We start from the raw sequence: 21,361 nt of genomic DNA on the forward strand, positions 1-21,361 counted from the left end.
CTTCATTCCTGGGGGGTGGTGGGCGCAGTCATGTTGGCTCTGATCAGGTGAGCACTATTATCCAGTATTTACTGGTCACCTTCACTCTCATGACCAGCTGCTCCTATCCCTGACAAGAGCATTCTATTTAGTACATTGTTGGACAATGTGTTTTTTTTTTTTTTACTTCTCTGTGATCTCACTCACTAGTGAGTGAGTACAACCTCTGATCCACTCTGGCGGGCTTCCGCTCTCTCCGGTTCAAGCATGCGGTTACACTCCAGCTAAGCTGCTGTTCTCTCTGGCCCATTCCAGTTCAAGCCTCCAGTTCCACTATGGCTCTGCGGCTGTTACCTCCAGTTTAAGTCTCTGGTCCCAGTCTGGTTCAAGTCTGGTATTAAGTCTGCTACCTCTGGTCCCAATCCGGGTCAAGTAAGGTCCAACCCTGTGACTTATCCCTGTTTCCAGTCTGCATTGTAGTCTGAAGTCTCCTGGGCATCATACAGACTTTCCTAGTGCTCCTAAGTGCCAAGTCTTCTGTCTACAGTGATCCGGACTACAAGCAAGTCCCCTGAGTACAACTCTCCTGTTCATTGCTGATTAAAGTGGACCGTACATTGCTGTACTTCAGATTACCTTTCTGCTCTGCAGTTATATCACTTACTCTCAGCTTCGCAGCTCCTGACATACTTGGAGTCCCTCTACTCACTATACTATCGGTACCACTATCGATGTTGGTTGTTGCCCTGAAGGTCCTTTCTTAGAGTGTTGAGTCTCTGCTCCACTGTTCACTCCATTTGCTGGGGACTGGGTACAGGATCTGGATCCCTCTTTTAGTTTTGGCTCCAGTGACCCGGCTCTGGTTATTGGTTTTCAGCATCTGTTAGCAGATTCCAGACGGGCTACCGATTACCTGTATTATTCACTGCTCTGTTCCCCGAGTTCTCAAACACTGGTTCTGGCCCCTTATTCCTTTATTCAAGGTAAGTTTAGTTCCACTCAATTGGTTCCAGGGATAGACTGGGAGCCTTCCAGGTGTCACTGACCTCTCTGAAGGTAACAGGCATTTACCACATGGGTCTCACCCGATTCAACCACCACTATGACTCATCAGCCTAGTCCACAGGTCCCAATTCGGATCTCAAAACCCCCAAACGTGACAGTATCTTCCTGGTGTCAATCTAAAGGGGCCTACCCATTATCCGACTTTGTGAACAATCCGACCAAAAGCATTGTTCACAAAGTCGGGTAATGGATAGCCCGCAAGGACCAGCGATGTGTGTGCATGCTGGGTCCTTGCCGTCCCCGACTGTCTACTGAACATGCCCGTCAACCTGATGACGCTCGTCAGGTTCGGCATGTTCTGGCATAGGAGGTCGGGCCCCTTCACCGAATGACGTTCAGTGAACGCCGTTCAGTGCGGGCACCGCAGCTCGACCACCCGAAGGTCTGAACGCTAGACGTTCAGACTTTCAGGTCGCGTAGTGGATACCCCCTTAAGGGATCTAAGGAGCCCTGTGCCATCACTTTTGGTGGCATCGTCAATAAGCCAAGCTGAGACACAGTAGCCAGGTATCTTAAGGTCCATATAAGGCACTGCTATGTGAGCAGTCCACTGAGACAGACAGGATGGAGTCAGTGGAGTAAAATGAATAGTATGCTGTTATTCAGAATGGATCAAGGGACATTGTGTCACAACCAGGGAGTTGTATTTGGCCGCAAAGACCCCAAGAAGATACCGCCCCAGCAACCAATTTGCTTGGAGCAAGAGTATCTTTATGACGATGAGGACGATGTTGTGTCCTATGTAGAGGAATTAGAGACAGAAAAGTTTAAAACCTATGACCGGGACGCCCGATGTAAACAGCCATGGTGAGAAATCGTCAGGAAGCAGAGAACAGTTTACTATAAGCCAAAATGGCAGCGTCCGACATATTCAAATACTTTTATAGCCCTGGGAGACACAAGGTTTGAAATATGGAGCAGTGGTAAGCCCCTCATTTCGTCACACCATGTATTGAATTCTGTCCATTTGGAGAAAAGAAGTACAGTTTTTATCATTATCTATAGATACTGTAGAGAAGAGAAGCAATAAAATAATAAGGTATACAGCGAAGAATAGACAGGGTTAGAAAAACATGCAAATGATAAAAATTTACAAAATAGAAAAAATGAATAGCTAAGTGTAAAATATAATAATACAATTTCTAATCACTACACATATAGGAAATACTGATGTGTCCTTATATATCTTTGCTGCAGATGCGGTAAAAAGCCCCTCGGCGCGCCAGGTCCTGTGAGACTCTGCTAGCGCCTGATGTCTTTTTTGCCCCAAAATGTGTCTCAGTCACAATGTGCTGCAACTAGGATGCACCAGCAGTCTGTGCTAATTAATTTCATATGCGACACTTGTATATCTGTGTGCGACTGAGTCTCTGGATCTATATACGAAGTGTTCAATGTAGCAGCAGCAGCTCTCATTCCAAGTTCTGTTGTGCTTCATATACAGACTCAGGTGCACACAGATATACAAGTGTCACATATTAAATCAATCAGAACAGTCTGCTGTTGCAAAAAAATAAAAATGCCCAAAGCTAGCAGAGCAGCACGGGACCTGGTGGCTCATTCGTGCCAGGCAAGTCACGCTGCGTGGCGTATTGAAGCTAGATGTATGAGGAAACATCTGTATTAAATGACCTGCATTCCTCAATTGCCCCTAAATTGACAACTAGAGCTCACCTGAAAGCTTTGTACACTGGACGGAACCAGCATACATACCCACATGGGCTGAACATAACCAGCCACAATATAGCCAATCCAAAATTTACCCCAGAGCCTCCAGCAATCCACCAAGCAAGGCATGCAACCAGATTCACAGCAAGTGTCAGGCAATAAACTAAGGAAAGAAAAAAATCAGATTAATTGAAATAAACCATAGGTGACCATATGAATTATTATATACTTATGGGGAACCTTACATTTATAATCCCCAGCACTTTATATATTGGATCATCCAAAGTAATAAAGAGAGTTATGGTAAGAACTTACCTTTGCTAACTCTCTTTCTTTGAAGTCCATAGGGTCCACAGGAAGACCTTCGGGTGTAGATGGTGGATCAGGAATCCGGGCACCACACAGTTAAAGCTTTAGCACCCAGAATGCATTGGTCCTTCCCCCTATACCCCACCCCCGAGCCAGAGGCACCTCAGTTCGTGAGGAGAAGAGAGAAGGAAGACTGATACACACAAGAATCACACTCTCACGGAGAAGGAGACGGGAAACCGGTGACCAGAAACATTGCCCATATGAAGCCAGATGCGTCAGGGTGGGTGCCCTGTGGACCCTATGGACTTCGAAGAAAGAGTTAACAAAGGTAAGTTATTACCATAACACATTTTCTTCTTCAGGGTCAATAGGCTCCACAGGGAAACCTTGGGGATGTCCCAAAGCAGTCCTTTTAAAAGGTGAGGACGCTCCTGCGCTGAGAGAAGAATACGGCACCCAAAGGAATCATCCTGAGAGGTGAAGGTATCAAAGGCCTAGAACCTCAGAAAGGTATGGACAGAGGACCACATGGCTGGTTACAAAGCTGCTTAGCTGAGGCGCCATGGCGAGCTGTCCACGAAGGACCCACAGAACAAGTAGAATGAGCAGCAACAGTAGCCGGTACAGGAAGGCCTGTGAGATAGTCATACAAAGCCACCTAGCCCACGTTTGTTTGTTAGCTGGCCATCCCTTCTTGAAATCCATAGCGCACAAATAAGGAATCTGATTTCCGAAGGGAACTGGTATGTACCACATATATCCTGAGGGCACGGACCACATCCAAGGAGGCCTCACCTGCCGAGAGGTCTGGTGATTGAAAGGCCGGGACTACAGTTTCCTCATTAATGTGGAAACTAGTAACAACTTTTGGAAGAAACCCAGGGCGAGTCCTAAGTACTGCCCTGTCCTGGTGGAAAAGTAGAAATGGGGAGCGACAGGAGAGTGCCTCTAAATCTGACACTCTTCTGGCTGACGTATAGCCAGAAGAAAAAGTCTTCGCTGTTAACCACTTGACTTCCACAGAATTCAGGGGTTCAAATGGAGGGCGCGAAGAACTACTGACAAATCCCAAGGAGCCACTGGATGGACAAAGGGAGGTTGAATCCGGAGGACACCCTGGAGGAAGGTGTGGATATCCGTTGGAGCAAGTCTACGCTGGAACCAAATGGACAGCGCAGAGACATGCACTTTCAGTGAGGCCAAGCGGAGTCCTAGGTCCAATCCAGCTTGAAAGAAGGCCAGGACTCTGGAAATCCTAAACACCTGTTGGTTGTAGCTTCTGGTACTACACCATTGGAGAAATGTATCCCACACACTGTGGTAGATCAGAGCAGAGGCTGGCTTATGCGCTCTGAGCATAGTTTTGCCTACAGCGCTAGAGAAACCTTTGGACCTCAGGAGGGATGTCTCAAGAGCCATGCCGTCAAGGACAGACAACCCAGAACCGGGTAAAGGCAAGGACCCTGAGACAACAGGTCCAGTCATTGAGGCAGCTGGAACGGAGTGTCGATGGAGAGACTCCGAAGATCTGAGTACCAATGACGTCTGGGCCAAGCTGGTGCCACCAGCAGGACAGTGCCTCCGTCTTATTTGAACTTCCGAAGAACTCGAGGAAGAAGGAAGACTGGAGGGAAGAGGTACGCAAACTGGAAGGTCCACTTCACTGAAAATGCGTCTTCAAAGGTTGCCTCTGTATCTCTTGTTCTAGACCCGAACACCGGCAGTTTGTGATTGTGTCGGTAGGCCATGAGGTCCACCTCTGGGAGACCCCATCTGTACACTAGGAGTTGAAACACCTCTTGGTGAAGCGACAATTTCCCGGGATGCACGTCGTGACGGCTGAGGAAGTCTGCTTCCCAATTGAGACCTCCCGGTATGAATGCTGCCGAAATGGCCGGGATGTGACCCTCGGCCAATGTCAGAATGTGGGACACCCGTCATTGCTGCCTGACTTAGAGTACCTCCTTGATAGTTGATGTAAGCCACTGTTGTGGCATTGTTGGACTGAACCTGTACAGGTTTTCCGTGAAGTATGTGCTGGGCCAGGTTGAGGACCCTGTAGACAGCTCGAGGTTCCAATATGTTGATTGGCAGGGTTGATTTGAACGATGTCCAACGGTCCTAAAAGGAGTGCGGACAGGTCACTGCGCCCCAGCCCCGGAGACTGGCGTCCGTTGTTAGGTTTACCCAGTTCGGGATCCAAAAGGGGCGACCCTTGGTTAGATGAGATGTCTGTAGCCACCAAGATAGGAACAGACGCACCACTGGAAAGAGCACCATCGTCTGAGCTTTGATCCAATGGGGTAACCCGTTCCACCTGGAGAGGATCAGCCTTTGCAAGAGGCCTGGAATGGAACTGAGCATATTCCACCATGTCGAAGGTGGACACCATGGATCCCAGAACCTGCAGTGCTGAGTGGATCAACACTCGGCGACTGTGGAGACATCTGCGCACTCGTAGTTGAACTGTGGAGATCTTGTCTTATGTCAGAAAGATTCTCTGATCCTGAGAATCCAGCAGGGCTCCCAGATGAATCCCGCTCTGTGAGGGATTCAGGGAGGACTTTTTCCCGTTGATTAACCATCCGTGCTTTGCAGGAAAGCAATGTTTGACTGCAGATGGCAGTGAAGAACTTCTGGGGATCCTGCTAGGAGCAGGAGGTCATCCCGGACACCCTGACCACGTAGGTGGGCTGCCATGATAGCCATAATATTGGTAAACACCCATGGAGCTGTGGATAGTCCAAAAGGGCAGAGCCTGAAATTGGAAGTGTTGCTGTATAGCAAACCGGAGATATCGCTGATGTGAGGGTGCTATAGGTACCTGTAGGTATGCGTCCTGAATATCCATAGATACCATGAAGTCCCCATACTCCATAGTTAAGATGATGGAGCGTAGGGTTTCCATCCTGAACCTGGGTACCCTGAAGAATTTGTTCAAGGATTTGAGGATAGGCCGATGAGACCTATTCGGCTTTTGAACTAGAAAGAGTAGAATAATAACCAGTCCCTTGCTGAGATAGTGGGACTGGCACAATTCCCCCTGCTTGCAGCAAAGACTGTATTGTAAGGCCTTGTATAGGTCTGAAGGAGGGCCTGTGTAAAAAAATGGTGGGGAGGCCGTCTTAGAAATGAGAGGGCGTTCCGGTGAGAGACCACTTCTCTTACCCAAGCATTAGTCGTGGTGGTTTGATACCAGCACTTGGCGAACTGAAGAAGTCAGCCTCCCACTCTGGCATGTCCCAAAGGGAGGTTCGTCCCGTCACGCTGAGGGTTTATACTCGGGTTTTGAAGCAGGACATCTGGTGTTCCAGATCTGCTTGGTCCTGGGTTTGGCGGCCCTAGTGGAAGCCGACTGCCTCGGAAAGGACTGATCTTTAGGCTTTCCCTTAGGCCTAGTAGTAGTTGCTGAAGGCAGAAATGCAGTTTTTGATGCTGCCAATGTGTTTACAAACTTGTCAAGGTCTGGGCCAAACAAGATCCCCCCATTGTAGGGTAACCCTTCTAGGCCTTTCTCGCAATCCGAATCTTCCTTCCATGAGAATAGCCACAGGGTACGGCGAGCAGACACAGCTGAGAGTCTGGAGGTTAGGAGATTGGCATCCATTGTCGCTTCTACAATATAGGAAGCTACATCTCGAATGTGAGCAACAAAAGACATCTGATCCCTAGAAGCATCTAAGGTAAAAGAGTCTTCAAGTGCGTCAGCCCAGCACTCTATAGCTTTAGCCACCCATGGTTGGATGGCAACATCCCCGGAAAGAGAGTATATCGATTTCAGGCAAGCTTCCATTTTCCTACCCGTAGGATCCTTCAAGGAATAGGCAACGTAGCGCTTTTAATTAAACGCGTAACATGTGAATCCACTGCAGGGGGAGTTTCCCATTTTGCACAATGAGCCACATGAGGTCAGACGTTTTTGTGGTTGAAACCTCATACCAGGCAATTGCCAGGCTGCAGCCATGTGTTCAGTTAGTTGATCCGATAGATGGAATTCTGCTGAAGCCACTTTCTGCCATTTAAACAGAGGGTGCTTGGATTTAGGGGCTGGCTCTTCATCTTCTATTAATAAGATGGATTTTACAGCTCATACCAAGGCAGGAAGATTAATTTTTGACCAACTCTCATCCTCCTCCAGAGAGGAGTTAGTGTTAGAGAGATCAGCATCTACTGCCTCCTCAGATGGTCATTCAGAATCTGAGAGCTGCGTGGACTGTGACAATAACACAGGACGCTTAGAGAGCTTACTGGGTAAGGGCTTCTCACCTTACAACATGGTTTGAAATCCATTACCTGTAGCCATTAGACTCTGCACAGAGTTAGAGAGTACGTCTACCCATGGTGGGGGTACAGAAGGTGCCTCTAACTCGGGGGCGGGGTATAGGGGGGATGGAACAATGCATCCGGTGAGCTAAAGCTTTAACTGCATGGTGCCCGGATTCCTGATCCACCACCTACACCCCAAGGTCTGCCTGTGGAGCCTATGGACCCTGAAGAAGAAAAAACAATTTTGGGTTTAAATGGGCCTTGTACACAAGTTTACAACCTGTGGGAAAATAGGAGGTTTGCTAAATGAGGCTAAGTGTTACAGACTGCATATTAGTCTAGCCAAATTGCAATGTGAAAAAGAGCTTAGTCCAGTCACATAACTATTCTGGTTTGGGAATTAGTTGGTTGTGAAAGTAGAAGGAGAAAAAATGTAACTTTGACATTAACAATGCAGTGCGGTAGTAATCAGTTCTAAATCCCATGGAGGCTGAAAGTGTGGTTATTGAATGTCATAAGCTTTCCTAACAAGGGTAATTTTCAAAGAATGCATTAAGGATTGTTATAAGAGGAAGGGAAGTCCACAGAATGGGTGCAGCATGAAAATAGCCTTGTAACCAGAAATGGTGCAAGAAATAAATCTAGATAAGAGGCACAGAGAGCAGAGTGGTAATAGTGGGAAATCTTTTGAGATAAAGACGAGATTTATGATGATGCTTTTGTTAATTCCTTTCTATGTTAATAAAAGTATTTTGTATTGGGGTGGTTACTATAAAGGCAACCAAGGGAGGGGCAGAGCATCAGCAAACAGTGGATTTGAGAGATTATGAATTTGCAGTGTTTTGTGTGAGATGATTCTACAGATGGTTCCGTGAACTTGATCCAGTATTGTTTATGATCAATGGAAACAGAGATGTCTGTAAGTAGATTTGGTTGACTGGTGGAATTATTAGGCCTATTTTTGAAGGATTGAGATGAGGTGGCAAGAGGACATCCAATATGGAATGGCTGAAAGAAATTCAGCCAACACAGATGATAAAAGATCCATTGAGGATTAATGACAGTTTACTGAGTTTATGAAAACTCTCAGCTTCACACGATGGCGTTGCTAGAAGAACTGTGGGTGCTAGTTAACAACCCTCATCTGCATTGGTGCCATCTTATTACAGAGTCCAACACCAATATGTCTAGCACATAGGCAATGAGCCTGCTAGGATAAAAAGCTAATTGCACAGAGTCTGTATACTGTTGGTCAACAAAGGACCACAGTGTGGCCACGAAAAGGTAACACTTTCGGAGAAACAAATATGCAATATAACAGTGCCCAACAAACCCACATGGCTACATTTAAGGCTGGTGCTAACATAAATTACCGTATATACTCGAGTATAAGCCGAGTTTTTCAGCACATTTTTTGTGCTGAAAAAGCACCCCCTCGGCTTATACTCGAGTCATGCCCGCATGGTACGCTGCTGAGTAGCGTACCATGCGGGCCGCGGTGCAGACTGTGTCACTGTGACACAGCCTGCACCGCGTGTGTAGCGCTGACCGGACGGAGTTCAGTCAGCGCTACACACTGCCAAACACACAGTCGCCGGAGCCGGCAGCTATGTGTTTGGTGTAATCAGCAGCCGCTGAGACTCTCAGCGGCTACTGCTGCTCCCACTGCGGGAGCCATCTTCCGGCTCCCGCAGTGGGTAATGGGAGAGACGTCGTCATGACGACGTCTCTCCCATTATGCAAAGCGGCGGAGGAGCCTGTAGCAGCGTCGGGACCAGGAGCGGGGTTACAGGTAAGTGTTTTTTTTTTTAACATTTCTTTCTACTGGGGGGGGCTACTACCGGGGGGTACTACCAGGGGGGGATATCGCTACTGGGGGCACTACCAGAGGGGGGGGGGATTAATAATGGGGGAACTACCAGGGGGGGATGTTGCTACTGGGGGCACTACCAGGGTGGGGGGGAATACTGGGGGCACTACCAGGGGGGATGTTGCTACTGGGGGCACTACCAAGGGGGGTTAATACTGGAGGCACTACCAGGGGGGGATATTGCTACTGGGGGCACTACCAGGGGGGGGATTAATATTGGGGGCACTACCAGGGGGGATGTTGCTACTGGGGGCACTACCAGGGGGGGGATTAATACTGGGGGCACTACCAGGGGGGGATATTGCTACTGGAGGCACTACCAGGGGGGGTATTACTACTGGGGGCACTACCAGGGGGGGATATTACTACTGGGGGCAGTACCAGAGGGGGGATTACTACTGGGGGCACTAGCAGGGGGGGTTTACTACTGGGGACAGTACCAGAGGGGGGATTACTACCAGTAGCTGCTGCATTTCCCACCCTAGGCTTATACTCGAGTCAATAAGTTTTCCCAGTTTTTTTGTGGTAAAATTAGGTACCTCGGCTTATATTCGGGTCGACTTATACTCGAGTATATACGGTACATGCAAGTGGACCACTCTATTTACATTTTTAGGTCAGTGTTTCCCAACACCAGTCCTCAGGGAGCCGTAACAGTGTATGTTTTACAGATCTACTAGTTACATTTTAAAAGATCCACAGGTGGAGCTAATTATTTCACTTGTGATACTGCAAAATATGCACTGTTAGGAGATCTGCAAAATATGCACTGTTAGGGGTCAATGAGAATGGGAAACACTGATTTAGATATTCAGATCATGCAAAAGTTGTCAGAATACAGAAGTGTCCTCTTACACTGTGGCTTCAGTCACACCAAACAGCCCCTATGGACGTGCCAGGTCCCGAATGGCTCAGCTGGCTAAGAGTTATTTGCTCAAACTGTGCATCTTATTTGCTAAAAAAAACGACTGGAAGCAACAAAACTACTTTGCTAGACTGCAATGATCAATCTGATGTGCAACATTTGTATAGCTGTGTGTCTGTAAACGAAGTGCAACGATGCCTCGGCCGCTGCTTTTTCTCACGATAAGTTCTGTTGTGCTTCATTTGCGACTCTGTATGACCTTAAAATTAATTCTGTGCAGTTAAAGTCGCAGTCCATCGTTTCTAGTGCACTTTGAGTGGTGTTTCGCTGCATCTGCGATGCCAATAAAATGCAAAATTTAAAGAATAAGTGACTACACTACACTGCTTGGTGCAGCTCAGTCGTGCCAGGCGTTTTGCACCATATGGCGGCTAAGTGTATAAGGACACATATGTATATTACTCAATTTAATAGTTTTTACCGCTGCTATTACTTTTGTGCGCACAACGGAACAATTTAATTGTTGCTCAGTGTGGGTGCGAATAGCTGTGGTTGCACACGAATGCCATGTGTGCGTACCCAGAATCACCGAGTTTAGCCGGGCAAATTGGCTAAACCCTTCTAAAGTACTGCTTTGAACGCCCAAAGTGACGAATTTATTGTACATTTCTGCTCACCACCTCGGGAGGCTGCGAGCAGAATTGTGTGCAGCCGCAGCTATTCACACCTGAACGGACAACAATTCAATTGCTCCGTCCAGCACCCAAAAGAAATCACGCAATAAAAACAATTGAATCACCCCCTTAATGTGCAACCCCACCTGAATTATTGTAAACTTAAATTGCATGCTCTGCTGAATCTTCATCTTTCTGTTATTTTTCGGTGAACATGGTGAATAGGATTATACAGCCCAATTTATTTTATGTACTGTATCATTCTCCAATTTATGTTCCCTTTTTCTCCATTGCCAGATGTATAAGCTCCTTTATTTGGCATAATAAATGTGCTTGCATTGCCTTGAAAACTTTGTGTAGGTGCACTGGTGGGGGCTGCTTAGCTTACACACTTAAGGGTTGGATCTGTATACCAGAGCATGGAGACTAGCACTGAACTCTGCTTGTACAAGCCAGTTTGCAGTTTACGCCACTTCAATTTTGGCTTACCGAGACCCCACTTCCGCAGTGTGCCCCTATTCTGGTGCAGGCTCTTAAGGTTTGACAGACTGTTGTATACTGGAATCCATTACGTCTAAGTAGGCTGGGTCGGTTGGCTTCTACCTCCTGTCTGAAATGTGGGGTCCCTGATGCTGATTTTTGGGATATGCTGTGGTCTTGCCAGATGTTTTTCTCATTCTGGTCCAAAGTGTCATGATGCATAGGTGAAACAGGGATTTGTGTCTCCTTCAGAGAGTCTAGGATCTGTAGATTTGGTCTTGGCCTTACAAATTCTCTTAACCAATATTTACAGTTATATGTTGGTAACCTCATGATGATGTCATGAGTTGGCATAGCTCTGTGTTGGATTGCTCCCTACGCTCCTCCTTTTCATAACTGTTTTGTCAATTCCACAATCTCTCATTAACATTTTATCTATCTTATAAGAAATGGGGCAATTAAGGGTATGTATCTTAAAGGAAATTGGACAATTAGGGGTGTATTCAATTACGAGTTAAGCTCTGGAATTCACGCCTTAAGCTATTCAATTAATTAATCTGTTTTCCCTGAGTGGTAAACTCTGGAGTAATGCTTGTTAACTGATAGATTCTGCACAAAATTCTGGCATCTATGGGTTCCCATTACATGAAACCCCAGAGGCTGCATTTAATGCAGATTTTTCCTCACAGCTGCTGAGGTTGTGAGGAAAAATTAGCGTTACGCACGGGGATCCAGGACCTAATTGAATAGGCCCGATCTATCAATTAGCCGTGGGGTTATTGGATATGCCCCTTAAATTTGATAGAATTTAATCCCTCTAGCAGGATCTCAATATGCCTTGGTGTGGGAGCCTTCTGCCACATAAGCTATTACTGGTACCCTGCACTGGCTTGTTTACTATGGTCATACTATAATAGTGTAATATGAAATGTAGGATCAGCATTGTCCTTGATATTTGCAGAGGGTGTTGGAGTACCAAATTATTTGCTCCAACTGAAAGCAGAATGATGAGGAGTCCAGAGAAACCCTGAAAAAGCATTTTGATATGTAAATTTCGACTAAGTATATGACAGTGCCTTGAAGACCTACGCAATGCAGATTTTTCATGAGAAGCAAGTGGTTGTCAGTATTATAGGCTTCTAGCATGGTCTGTCTCCCAGCTTATGTAATGGTGTATTTTTAGAGGTGGCAATCCCTTAGTTGTTGCAAAGAGAAGCAGTACATACAAAGGTTTTCAGGTTAGTATTGACCACCTTAGTTGGTGCAACGTTTCTCTTGTTTCGGAACAAAAGCCTGAGTGAATAGTGCTTAATAAATTGTGTTTAGAATGTGTGTAGAGTGTTTAGAAAAGCATGTGACGCCAATGTAGGAAAGCTCCTCAAGAAGCTTGGTGGAACATAGCAGTTGATGGATGGGACTGTAAGCTGAGAGAAGATTTATTACATCTACTATCTAACTGCATGCATGAATAGATTGAGGATATTCATTGAAGCTGGCATGAGCACAGGAGACAATGAATTATACAGATGAGTCCACATACATCTACCTTCCTTGCACGTTAAACAGCCCTTCTAGTTGCGCCATACCTTCAAATGAATCTTATTAGCACAACAATGCGATGAGATAGCACAAGCAGCTTCTGCTGATTAATATGGTATGCAGCATGCCTATGTTCTGTGAGCGAGTGCGGGTGTATCTGCATGCGAAATGCTATGTTACAGTGTCAGCGGCTGTAACACTGTAATGTAGCATTTCGCAAGCAGATACACCCGCACTCGCCCACAGAACATGGGCATGCTGCATATCATATTAATCAGCAGAAGCTGCTTGTGCCATTTATTCACATCACTGTGCGAATAAGACGTATTTGAAGGTAAAGAGACACATGACAATACACTCAGCGAGTCACACTGAGCTCCCGCGTTATGTGTGGCGCGACTTGTAGCACGCGGAGGATAAATATATGCGGATACATCTGTAGAACTGTGAGGTAACACATTCTACTAAACAGGCATTATAGAGAGGGATGAAGAGGGTAGAAACATCATCTTCACTTGTAGGGTCCAATAAAGAGAAGGGGCCAGAGGGTAAGAGAAATTAATTGAGAAGGAGAAGATAATATTTCATATTTAATCTTGTCAACCTTCAGCTTGAAGTAGGAAGAAAGATGATGGTTGAAGGTGTGAAAGGATTGAGAGAAAATGTCTCTATAATATAAGGAAGCATTAGGAGTTGGAAGCCTAAATGGAAATTAAAAGTGAAAGTATATATGTTTGACAAAATTCAGAGCATTTACGAAGTATTAGTAAGTAAATCGCAGCATATTTGGAAAAGCCATGAGAAGACATTTGCCAGCGATGATTGTGGTCAGTGCTGAGAAGAAAGAGCAGTACCAGCCACTTGATCAGGGGTTTTTGTTAGGGTAATTAACATGCTGTACTATCAGATTATTGTGTAAATCTGGAAAAAAAAGTAAGGTTACATGCCAAAAATTATTCAACCTAAACATGTTCATTAGAGCTATTTTATTGAAGTAGAGCAGACTTACAAGGTCTCATCTTAAAAGAAACAGGCGATTTAGGGCTAAAACATACCCTTCAAGTGCAAAAGAGCACAAGGAGATCCTTTTTTTTTTCGCCCTGAAACATCGGCTTCTTTAAGATGCCCCCTGTAAGTCTGTTCTGCTTCAATAAAATAAATGCTCTGATAAATATGCTTGGATTGAATAATCTAATGCCATTTAGCCTGACTTTTTTCTGGATTAATAGATTATACTTGGATTTGAGGAGATATGATATGTAAGTGCACCGCCCCTTCTGAAGGGAGGTTTTGACTGGAAGACTCCACAACCATACTTTTCCCTTTGGACTACCAGATTAAGATAGGGCAAAGTAGAATTTGTGGACAGAAAATGTAGGAGATGTGTAAAGTAGCTAAAAATTATCATTTCAATTTCTGTGGGCATGAAGAGGTTTAGATGTATTACAGTGTAAATGAGGTTAAAATGGATGATTGATTTTGAGGTGACCCAAGAGATAACAAAAAAAGTGTTAAAGAAGCTGAACAAACATCAGGAGAAAACAAGAATGATATCCCAATGAGTAGAGGGTCAGTAATTTGGCAGAGAATGACAGGGGAGATTACAGAGGGTACTAAAAGTCCAACTTTATTTATATTATTTGTACTTTTGAGAAATGTTAGTAAATAACGCTCCTTGTATACAAAAAAAGTTTACTACCAAAGGACATGTTCACGAATACATAACTTACAAATGGCAGTTTTCTAGTGCTTCTGGATGAAAGCAGAAAATAGACTGAATATAGTAGAACAGAACTCACATGTATACATAGTTATATAAAAAGAAACATTTCTGAAAATGTATTTTCCAAAATTTAAAAAAGTTATACCTGTGTAACTAGGGAAATGTCACATACAATAATCTAAAGAATAAAGTGGAATGAATTTAAACGTAAAAGTCTCCCTCATGCCACTATCCACTTGCAGTACTTACATAACCACAGATGGTAGATCCTCCGCACCAAGGTTCTGCGCTCTGCAGGGATCTCATCCTCAAAATTCTGATAGAAACAGGGACGCAGGGGGATGAACTTTGGCAATGGAGGGAAATTATTGGCATTATCTAAGGGTAATGAAAAGAAAAACACTCAAAACATATCTGTGTATCTTGGGAAACAATGTGCTGTTTTCCTGAAATCCTGGAAAACTGAAATACATCCTGTTAACTCTTTAAGGTTTTCTAAATCTTAAAATAGCCAATACAAAAGCTCAGAACCTATGTGTAAGCAGTTTGGGTGCAATAAACTTTCCCCTACTGCTCTAAAACAGCATTTTATTAGTACTACTCACACTCATTTTGGATCTATTGCTACCATAAAAAAAACTGGTGAGTAATGCTGGGTACACACTACACAATATGTCATCCAATCCGGCGAATCACACATCATATCAGGCACATTGTCTAGTGTGCACATTGACATCATATCAGGCACATTGTCTAGTGTGCACATTGACATCATATCAGGCACATTGTCTAGTGTGTACCCGCTATGTCGCTGACGATGCGCACTCCCGCGGGTCATCAACAACATCCTCTGTCGGCCCTACATGCAGGGCCGACGGAGGATGTCATTTAGTTAGGGCCATGCAGCATGGCCCCCGCCGTCGCTGCCCGCATCGGTAAGTGTGTATGCACTTGCAGAAGCTGGGTCCCGTCGCTGCCGATGTTGGGTTGGCTACACATCGTCTAGTGTGTACCTAGCCTAAGGTAGTATAGGGCGTATGTGTACATATGTAAGAATGGAATGTAATAGTTACTTGCACTGCTGTTGAGTGTGCAGAAGTGGAAAATATGCAATAGGAGTGCCCACTGAAATCTTATTGATCAAACTTAAAAATTCTACCTCGATTCAACCATGTCATCCGAATACATTGTGCTTTTTCAAAGATGCAATCATCACATGCACATAGAAAATAGAACTCATTAATAAATGTGCAAAAACACTCTACACCATCATAATCCTCATAATATCATAAGATATGGTCCCCTTGGTATTCATTGAAGGCACCTTGTTCAGGAGATTTTGAATGATAATTAAGGGGCCCCAGGGGAGGATACTGGCATTCCAGTTTATATTTACAATTCTACTGTTGGTTGCTGTAACAATTGTCTTGGCTAAAGAGGATCTATCACCATTACCAGGCCAGTAGTGACACAGATACCACTTCACCCAACATTAGGACATTTGAGATATAAATGGTGTAATTCAGCAGAAGTTAAAAGGCATAATTAATGTGTTGGGAGCCATTTATAAAAGAACAGTCCAAAAAACCTACATGGGCTATTTTATATAAATAAGAGATTCTATGGAGCCTATAATACTTTTAGATAACAAAATCCTAAAATCCAGCATTAGAATAATCAATGTTAGTCAATTAAAATACAACCTCATTAACTATAACTATTCTAGGCTCAGACAATTTATAAAGTAAACAGTGGATATATCACACAACATTGTATAATCCAAAAGATGCATACATTAAACAAACATTGAACAAATACTAGTATCACTAATGTCAGAAAAAAAGATAAAGTAAAATATACATTTAACATTTATTTGCAAACTATATTCCTTCCAGGAAATTACTGTACACAATATGCTTTACTTTTTTTTTTTGCAATGTAGTCTATATCAGTGCTTCTCAAATCCAATCCTTGGGACACACTAAAGCTGGGTATACACGGTGCGACCCAGCGATGGAACAATGCGATGATATATTGCACGTGCCGTACCAACTGCACAATCCAGTGCATTGCCCCATCTGCTGTGCTCGACAAATCCCGGGAGCCCGGTTGCCATGGCGACTAAAATTTTACACCTGACGTCTTGATTTGCAGAAACCCCTAGCCCATCAGTGATGACAGCAAGTTTTTGTTTAGAAATTAAACTCCGCTTCGTCCACTTAACAATGCATGACTATCGCATCCACTGGTAGTCATGCAAATGAGGGCCCAACCCCGTTTTGTGATTGAAGGCGCGGTTTTAAATTTGCGCAGGTCCTGCAGGAGTCAGGACACACTGCAGGGTTGGTAAGAGTAATTGCGCCTGACCCTAGCCCCTCTCTTCCAAGTTTTAGCGTCGCTTTGATGCTGTCCTTCAGCTGCCTCCGCCCTCAATTCTGCCGCCGCAAGCCAAGCTAGTTCCCGGGTGGCTGAGTGGAGAGGATGGCACTGGGCTTCCTAGAAGGGTCTGAGATTATCACAGCCATGCAAAGTCCCAGGCAGGCAGGAGCCAAGGAGACCTGCTGTGCGGTGAGGAGGGCTGCTGTGTGACTGTCACTCATACCAAATGCTGCTGCCCTTTTGTCAGGAAGCTCTGCAAATGTACACTTGCCAGCAACAGAGGGGGCAGAACGAGCCAGGGCTGCTGAATGAGACTAGCTCCCAGGACTCCTTGATAGACCATGCCAGTTTCACGAAGATGAGCTCCACATCATCTACTCCTCAGTGCTCCTGCAGCAGCTGCCTAGCTACAAGTAAGTCAGGTACTTGCCCACCTGTAAAGACTCAATGAGACCCAGCCAGGTGATTCTGCTGGTGTCTCAGATGCCAGCAAAGACAGGAGATGCAGGGACAGCATCCCTGCCTCCCTGTGCACATTAATTTAAATTATACACATTGACACATGTATTGGATGCACTGTGGCGTGGCATACTATGTATTGGGGGCACTACGGTGTGACATACTATGTATTGGGGGCACTACGGGGTGACATGCTATGTATTGGGGCACTACTGTGTGACATACTATGTATTGGTGGCACTGGGGTGTGGCATACTATGAACTCGGGACATACTAGGAATTGGAAACTGAAGATAGGCATGTATCAGGGGCTGATAGCATGTGGGAAGCCTGAGGGGCATTGATAAGGCACTAGTGATGTTCTATAGAAGTATTCTTATATATTTTAGTTGCAGACAACAGTGTGGCTCCTAAACTTTTAAGCTGGCTTCTAGATTTTTTAAAAAATTGTCAGTCCCTGGAACAGGAGATGGAACGATGCGAAGAACGGCGAATCGGGCGAGCCCACTATACGATATATCGTTCCAATCCGGGTCGGAGCGATATATGGGACAATACATTGTATATGTGTACATGTCTTAAAATTGGCCATACACTGAAAGATTTTCACCCAACGTACTTGTATGTCCAACTAAAATTGTGCTCCACATACTGAACCCAATTTTCTCAGCAGACCAGTCATCCTACTATCCAACTGAACGATTTTGTGATGTCACAGAAGTACACAGACACGGTCTGCCTAATTCTTCTTGTTAAATATAGAGAAAAAATAAATAAATAATTCAGCTCAGTACTGGAATCATGGAAGGCGTTCTCCTCATCATAATAAAGACAGCCACAGACCAGTTGGAACCAGGGCTAGCTTTCCTAGGGAAATCAGGCCTATACAAATTAAATTATGGTGGGGGGACTCCTCTGCTGCAGGAATCTAATTGGCTATTGTTGTTTCATGTATGGCCTGCTTATCAGTACATGTTTTCCACATCTCCTTGCTGGAGCACAGGTGTATTTATTACTGAAATAAACATTTCAAAAGATCCACAGGCAATTCTAATTATTTAAATTGTGATTCTATTAGGAGACCTGGAAACCATGCACTGTTATACCCCTTTCACACTGCCAGCAATGCCCCGGGTTATTGCATGTGAACGTGCAACAACCTGAGTTACTGTGCAGTGTGAAAGGGCCAGCATTTCAACCCAGCTCACGATGCAGTGTGTACGGGTAACCCGGGTTGATGTGACCTGGGTCCCGTTCACAGCATAGGAAGAGCTGGCACTTGGATATGATCTTATCTCCAAGCGCCGGCTCAGCACATCATCGACCCGACAATAAGCCAAGCCAGGCCGCCAGTCTGAAAGGGGTCTCAGCCAGGTCACACCTGGGATGGACCAGTGTACAAAATCCCGGGTGCAACCCGGCATTGCGATGTGAAAGAGGTATTAGTGTGTCCTAACTGCTGGATTTGAGAAACACTGGTCTATAACATACTTTCAGGTGCTGTATGAGCAATTCTAAAGATCATGAACTTGGATTAAAACATTCTGTATTAAACATTTTCTATTGTGGGGCAAAGGACCCCAGGTGGGTGTGGGAGAAGGAGAAGTCATTTTTCATGACTTTCTCTTGAGTAATTGATGGAAATATGGGGGGCAGAGGGTAACCACTGGGGGCAGGGTCCATGTGGGTTGGGCTGATGGTCATATAAAGGACATGTGGGGGAGGCCTGAAGAGCACTTAAGGGGCATGTGGGGAGTAAATTCTGAGAGTACCCAGAAATAGTGGAGGCTGGAACCCAATTTTTAAATGATGGGTCCCTGGGACCCACATATTTATGAAATTAAGATCACTATATACAAGTCCGAAGGACAGTGGTAGGCAACCTGTAGCACTCCAGCTACTGTGAACTACACCTCCCAGTATGCCCTGCCACAGTTTTGCTGTTAGGTCAAACTATGGCAGAGCATTTTGGGATGTGTAGTTCTAAAGCAGCTTGAGTGCCATGGTTTGCAAACCCATTGTAGGGCATGCTCATTCTGCTATGCTAATGTACTGGAGCTAGCGCTAATTAAATACTAGCTGTTGCCCGATTCTTTGCCCACATTGAAATCGCTTCTACCAACATTTTTTCATTTGAGGTGTTCTAGTATTGCTTTCCATAGGGGTGCTGTCGCAGGAGTGGCCCATGTGACCAGCAGCACTATACAGAGTAATGGCAGCAGCGCCATCACTCACCCCAATGTCACTGTGTGCCCTGTGAACAGACTGCCATGTAACCTATACTATTCAAGTAATAAATTATGTCGTTTTCGGCGCAAACCTGGCTAGGACGGTCAGAAAAAAAATATGAGTTTAGAGAAATGGTAGAGAATAAAGAGAAAGAAAAAGAACAATAAAAAATTAAAGTAGAATCATCCACTGCTGCAGCAATAAAAAATATTTGTTTTATTTCTTATATGTAAAATAAGGGAGAGGGCCTGATTCAGACCCGCTCGCAAGCGGGTCGATGGTGCCCAAGTGCGCATGTGCACGACGGAGGCGGCTCCGTCGTGCGCATGCGCGAGACCCGAATAACGACGACCAAGCCGTCGTTAAGGGTCTTGCACCAAAGGAGGCGTGCTGTCGATGGTGATTGACAGCACGCCCCCTTTGGTGGGCGTGGCTGCCCAGACGGAGGCGTTCCCATGGGAAAGCCTACCGTCTGGGTCCGGCCACACTGACATCACTAGTGATATCAGTGGGAGTGCTTTTGGCTCTGATAGAGCCAAAAGCACTCCTGGGCTTGCAGCAGCGAGACCCTAGCGCAGGGTCTCGTCGCAAGCCCGATGGTCGCGATGGTCTTGACCATCACGACCATTATTTTGGCCGCTCGCTATAGCTGTGGGTGGTCACTCACAGCTATGCAAGCGGCCAGGAGGCCTCTCCAAAAAGGAGCAGGGACGGCCCTGATTCAGAGCGAGCGCTCTGTCAGAGCGTCCGGCTCTGAATCAGGGCCAGATTCCCCTTTCTAATATAATTATCAATTAAGATGATAGCAATATATAAATACAACATATGCTGTTATCTCATAAAAGATAAAAAATTGGCAAATGAGTATACACTCTATAAAATAGCTTTCACCTGATCGGTGTATATAAATAGCCCAGAAACCTGTGAATCCTACCTAAACGGCTCAAAAAGTGTCGTATGGCTTTCAAAAGTCGCAGCCTAATTCCTTTTGTAAAAATGAAAGTATGTTGTCCGTTTCCCTCAATGATTTACAATGTGGACAAACAGGCAAAACAGTCTTTACTTCAAGTAGGTTACCAATGAGATCCTAACATGGTAATCCACTGTATGCTATATGTGGTTTAAGTCCTCCGTGCTCGTTCTGTTTGTGTGTAAGTGTGGCACTCACCCCAATCCTTTGGGTTTCTGCTGGTGCTTATCCACATCACACTCCCGTTGTCCACTTAGCGTGTTCTGGTTCCCGAGTGGCACAATGCTCTCCTGTATTAGGATCTTTTAGCTTACCGGAGTTCGCTGCTTGATTCTGGCCACTGGACTGTAGTCCGGAACGTACGGCCATAGCTTCTAGTTCTCAGTGTGCCGACTTCCGGCTCCTGGGGTAACACCGTACTCCAAATGCAAGGTTCCTCCAATGCGTTTCTCCCCCTTGGGGCTTCGTCAGGGATAACCTTGCACTAGTTGAGAGGTCCCAGATATAGCTGATCCTTGGCTCTGATAGATTGTTGTACAATGGTTCACAAAGGTTCACAAACACCCTTTGTTCTTTTCTCTCAATTTATTCTCTAAACTAATTTTTTTCTGACCATCCTAGCCAGGTTTGCGCTGAAACTACATAATTTATTTTTAGAAGGCATTACCAGCAGGGGAAGCTGGACAGTTTTGGGGCTGCAACCTGTGTTATTTACCACATCTTTTAATACTTTTTCTTATTGGTGCGCAGATAGTAAGAGGAAAGTAGGGCTAGTTGCTGGGGCACACTTAGAAAAATATAATAAAATGTAACTTTTATTAAATATAAATAGATAAAATATAAGGTACCAGAATCCCTCAAGAAAAAACACAAGTATGAAAAT

General features: G+C 45.0%; 1 protein-coding gene across 1 annotated transcript in view; it reads right to left on the reverse strand.

Annotated features, from left to right (window-relative positions):
- SCAMP4 (secretory carrier membrane protein 4) overlaps positions 1 to 21,361 on the reverse strand; it is a 73,039-nt gene that overhangs the window by 26,819 nt on the left and 24,859 nt on the right. The window contains exons 3-4 of the mRNA XM_088452981.1: positions 14,691 to 14,819; positions 2,719 to 2,875 (exon numbers count right to left, since the gene is read on the reverse strand). Of these exons, the coding sequence (XP_088309107.1) occupies positions 2,719 to 2,875; positions 14,691 to 14,819 (286 nt within the window). The remainder of the gene's footprint in view (positions 1 to 2,718; positions 2,876 to 14,690; positions 14,820 to 21,361) is intronic.

This window comes from Taudactylus pleione, unplaced genomic scaffold, assembly GCF_031769625.1.
Source record: "Taudactylus pleione unplaced genomic scaffold, aTauple2 ptg000560l, whole genome shotgun sequence".
Lineage (NCBI taxonomy): Eukaryota > Metazoa > Chordata > Amphibia > Anura > Myobatrachidae > Taudactylus > Taudactylus pleione.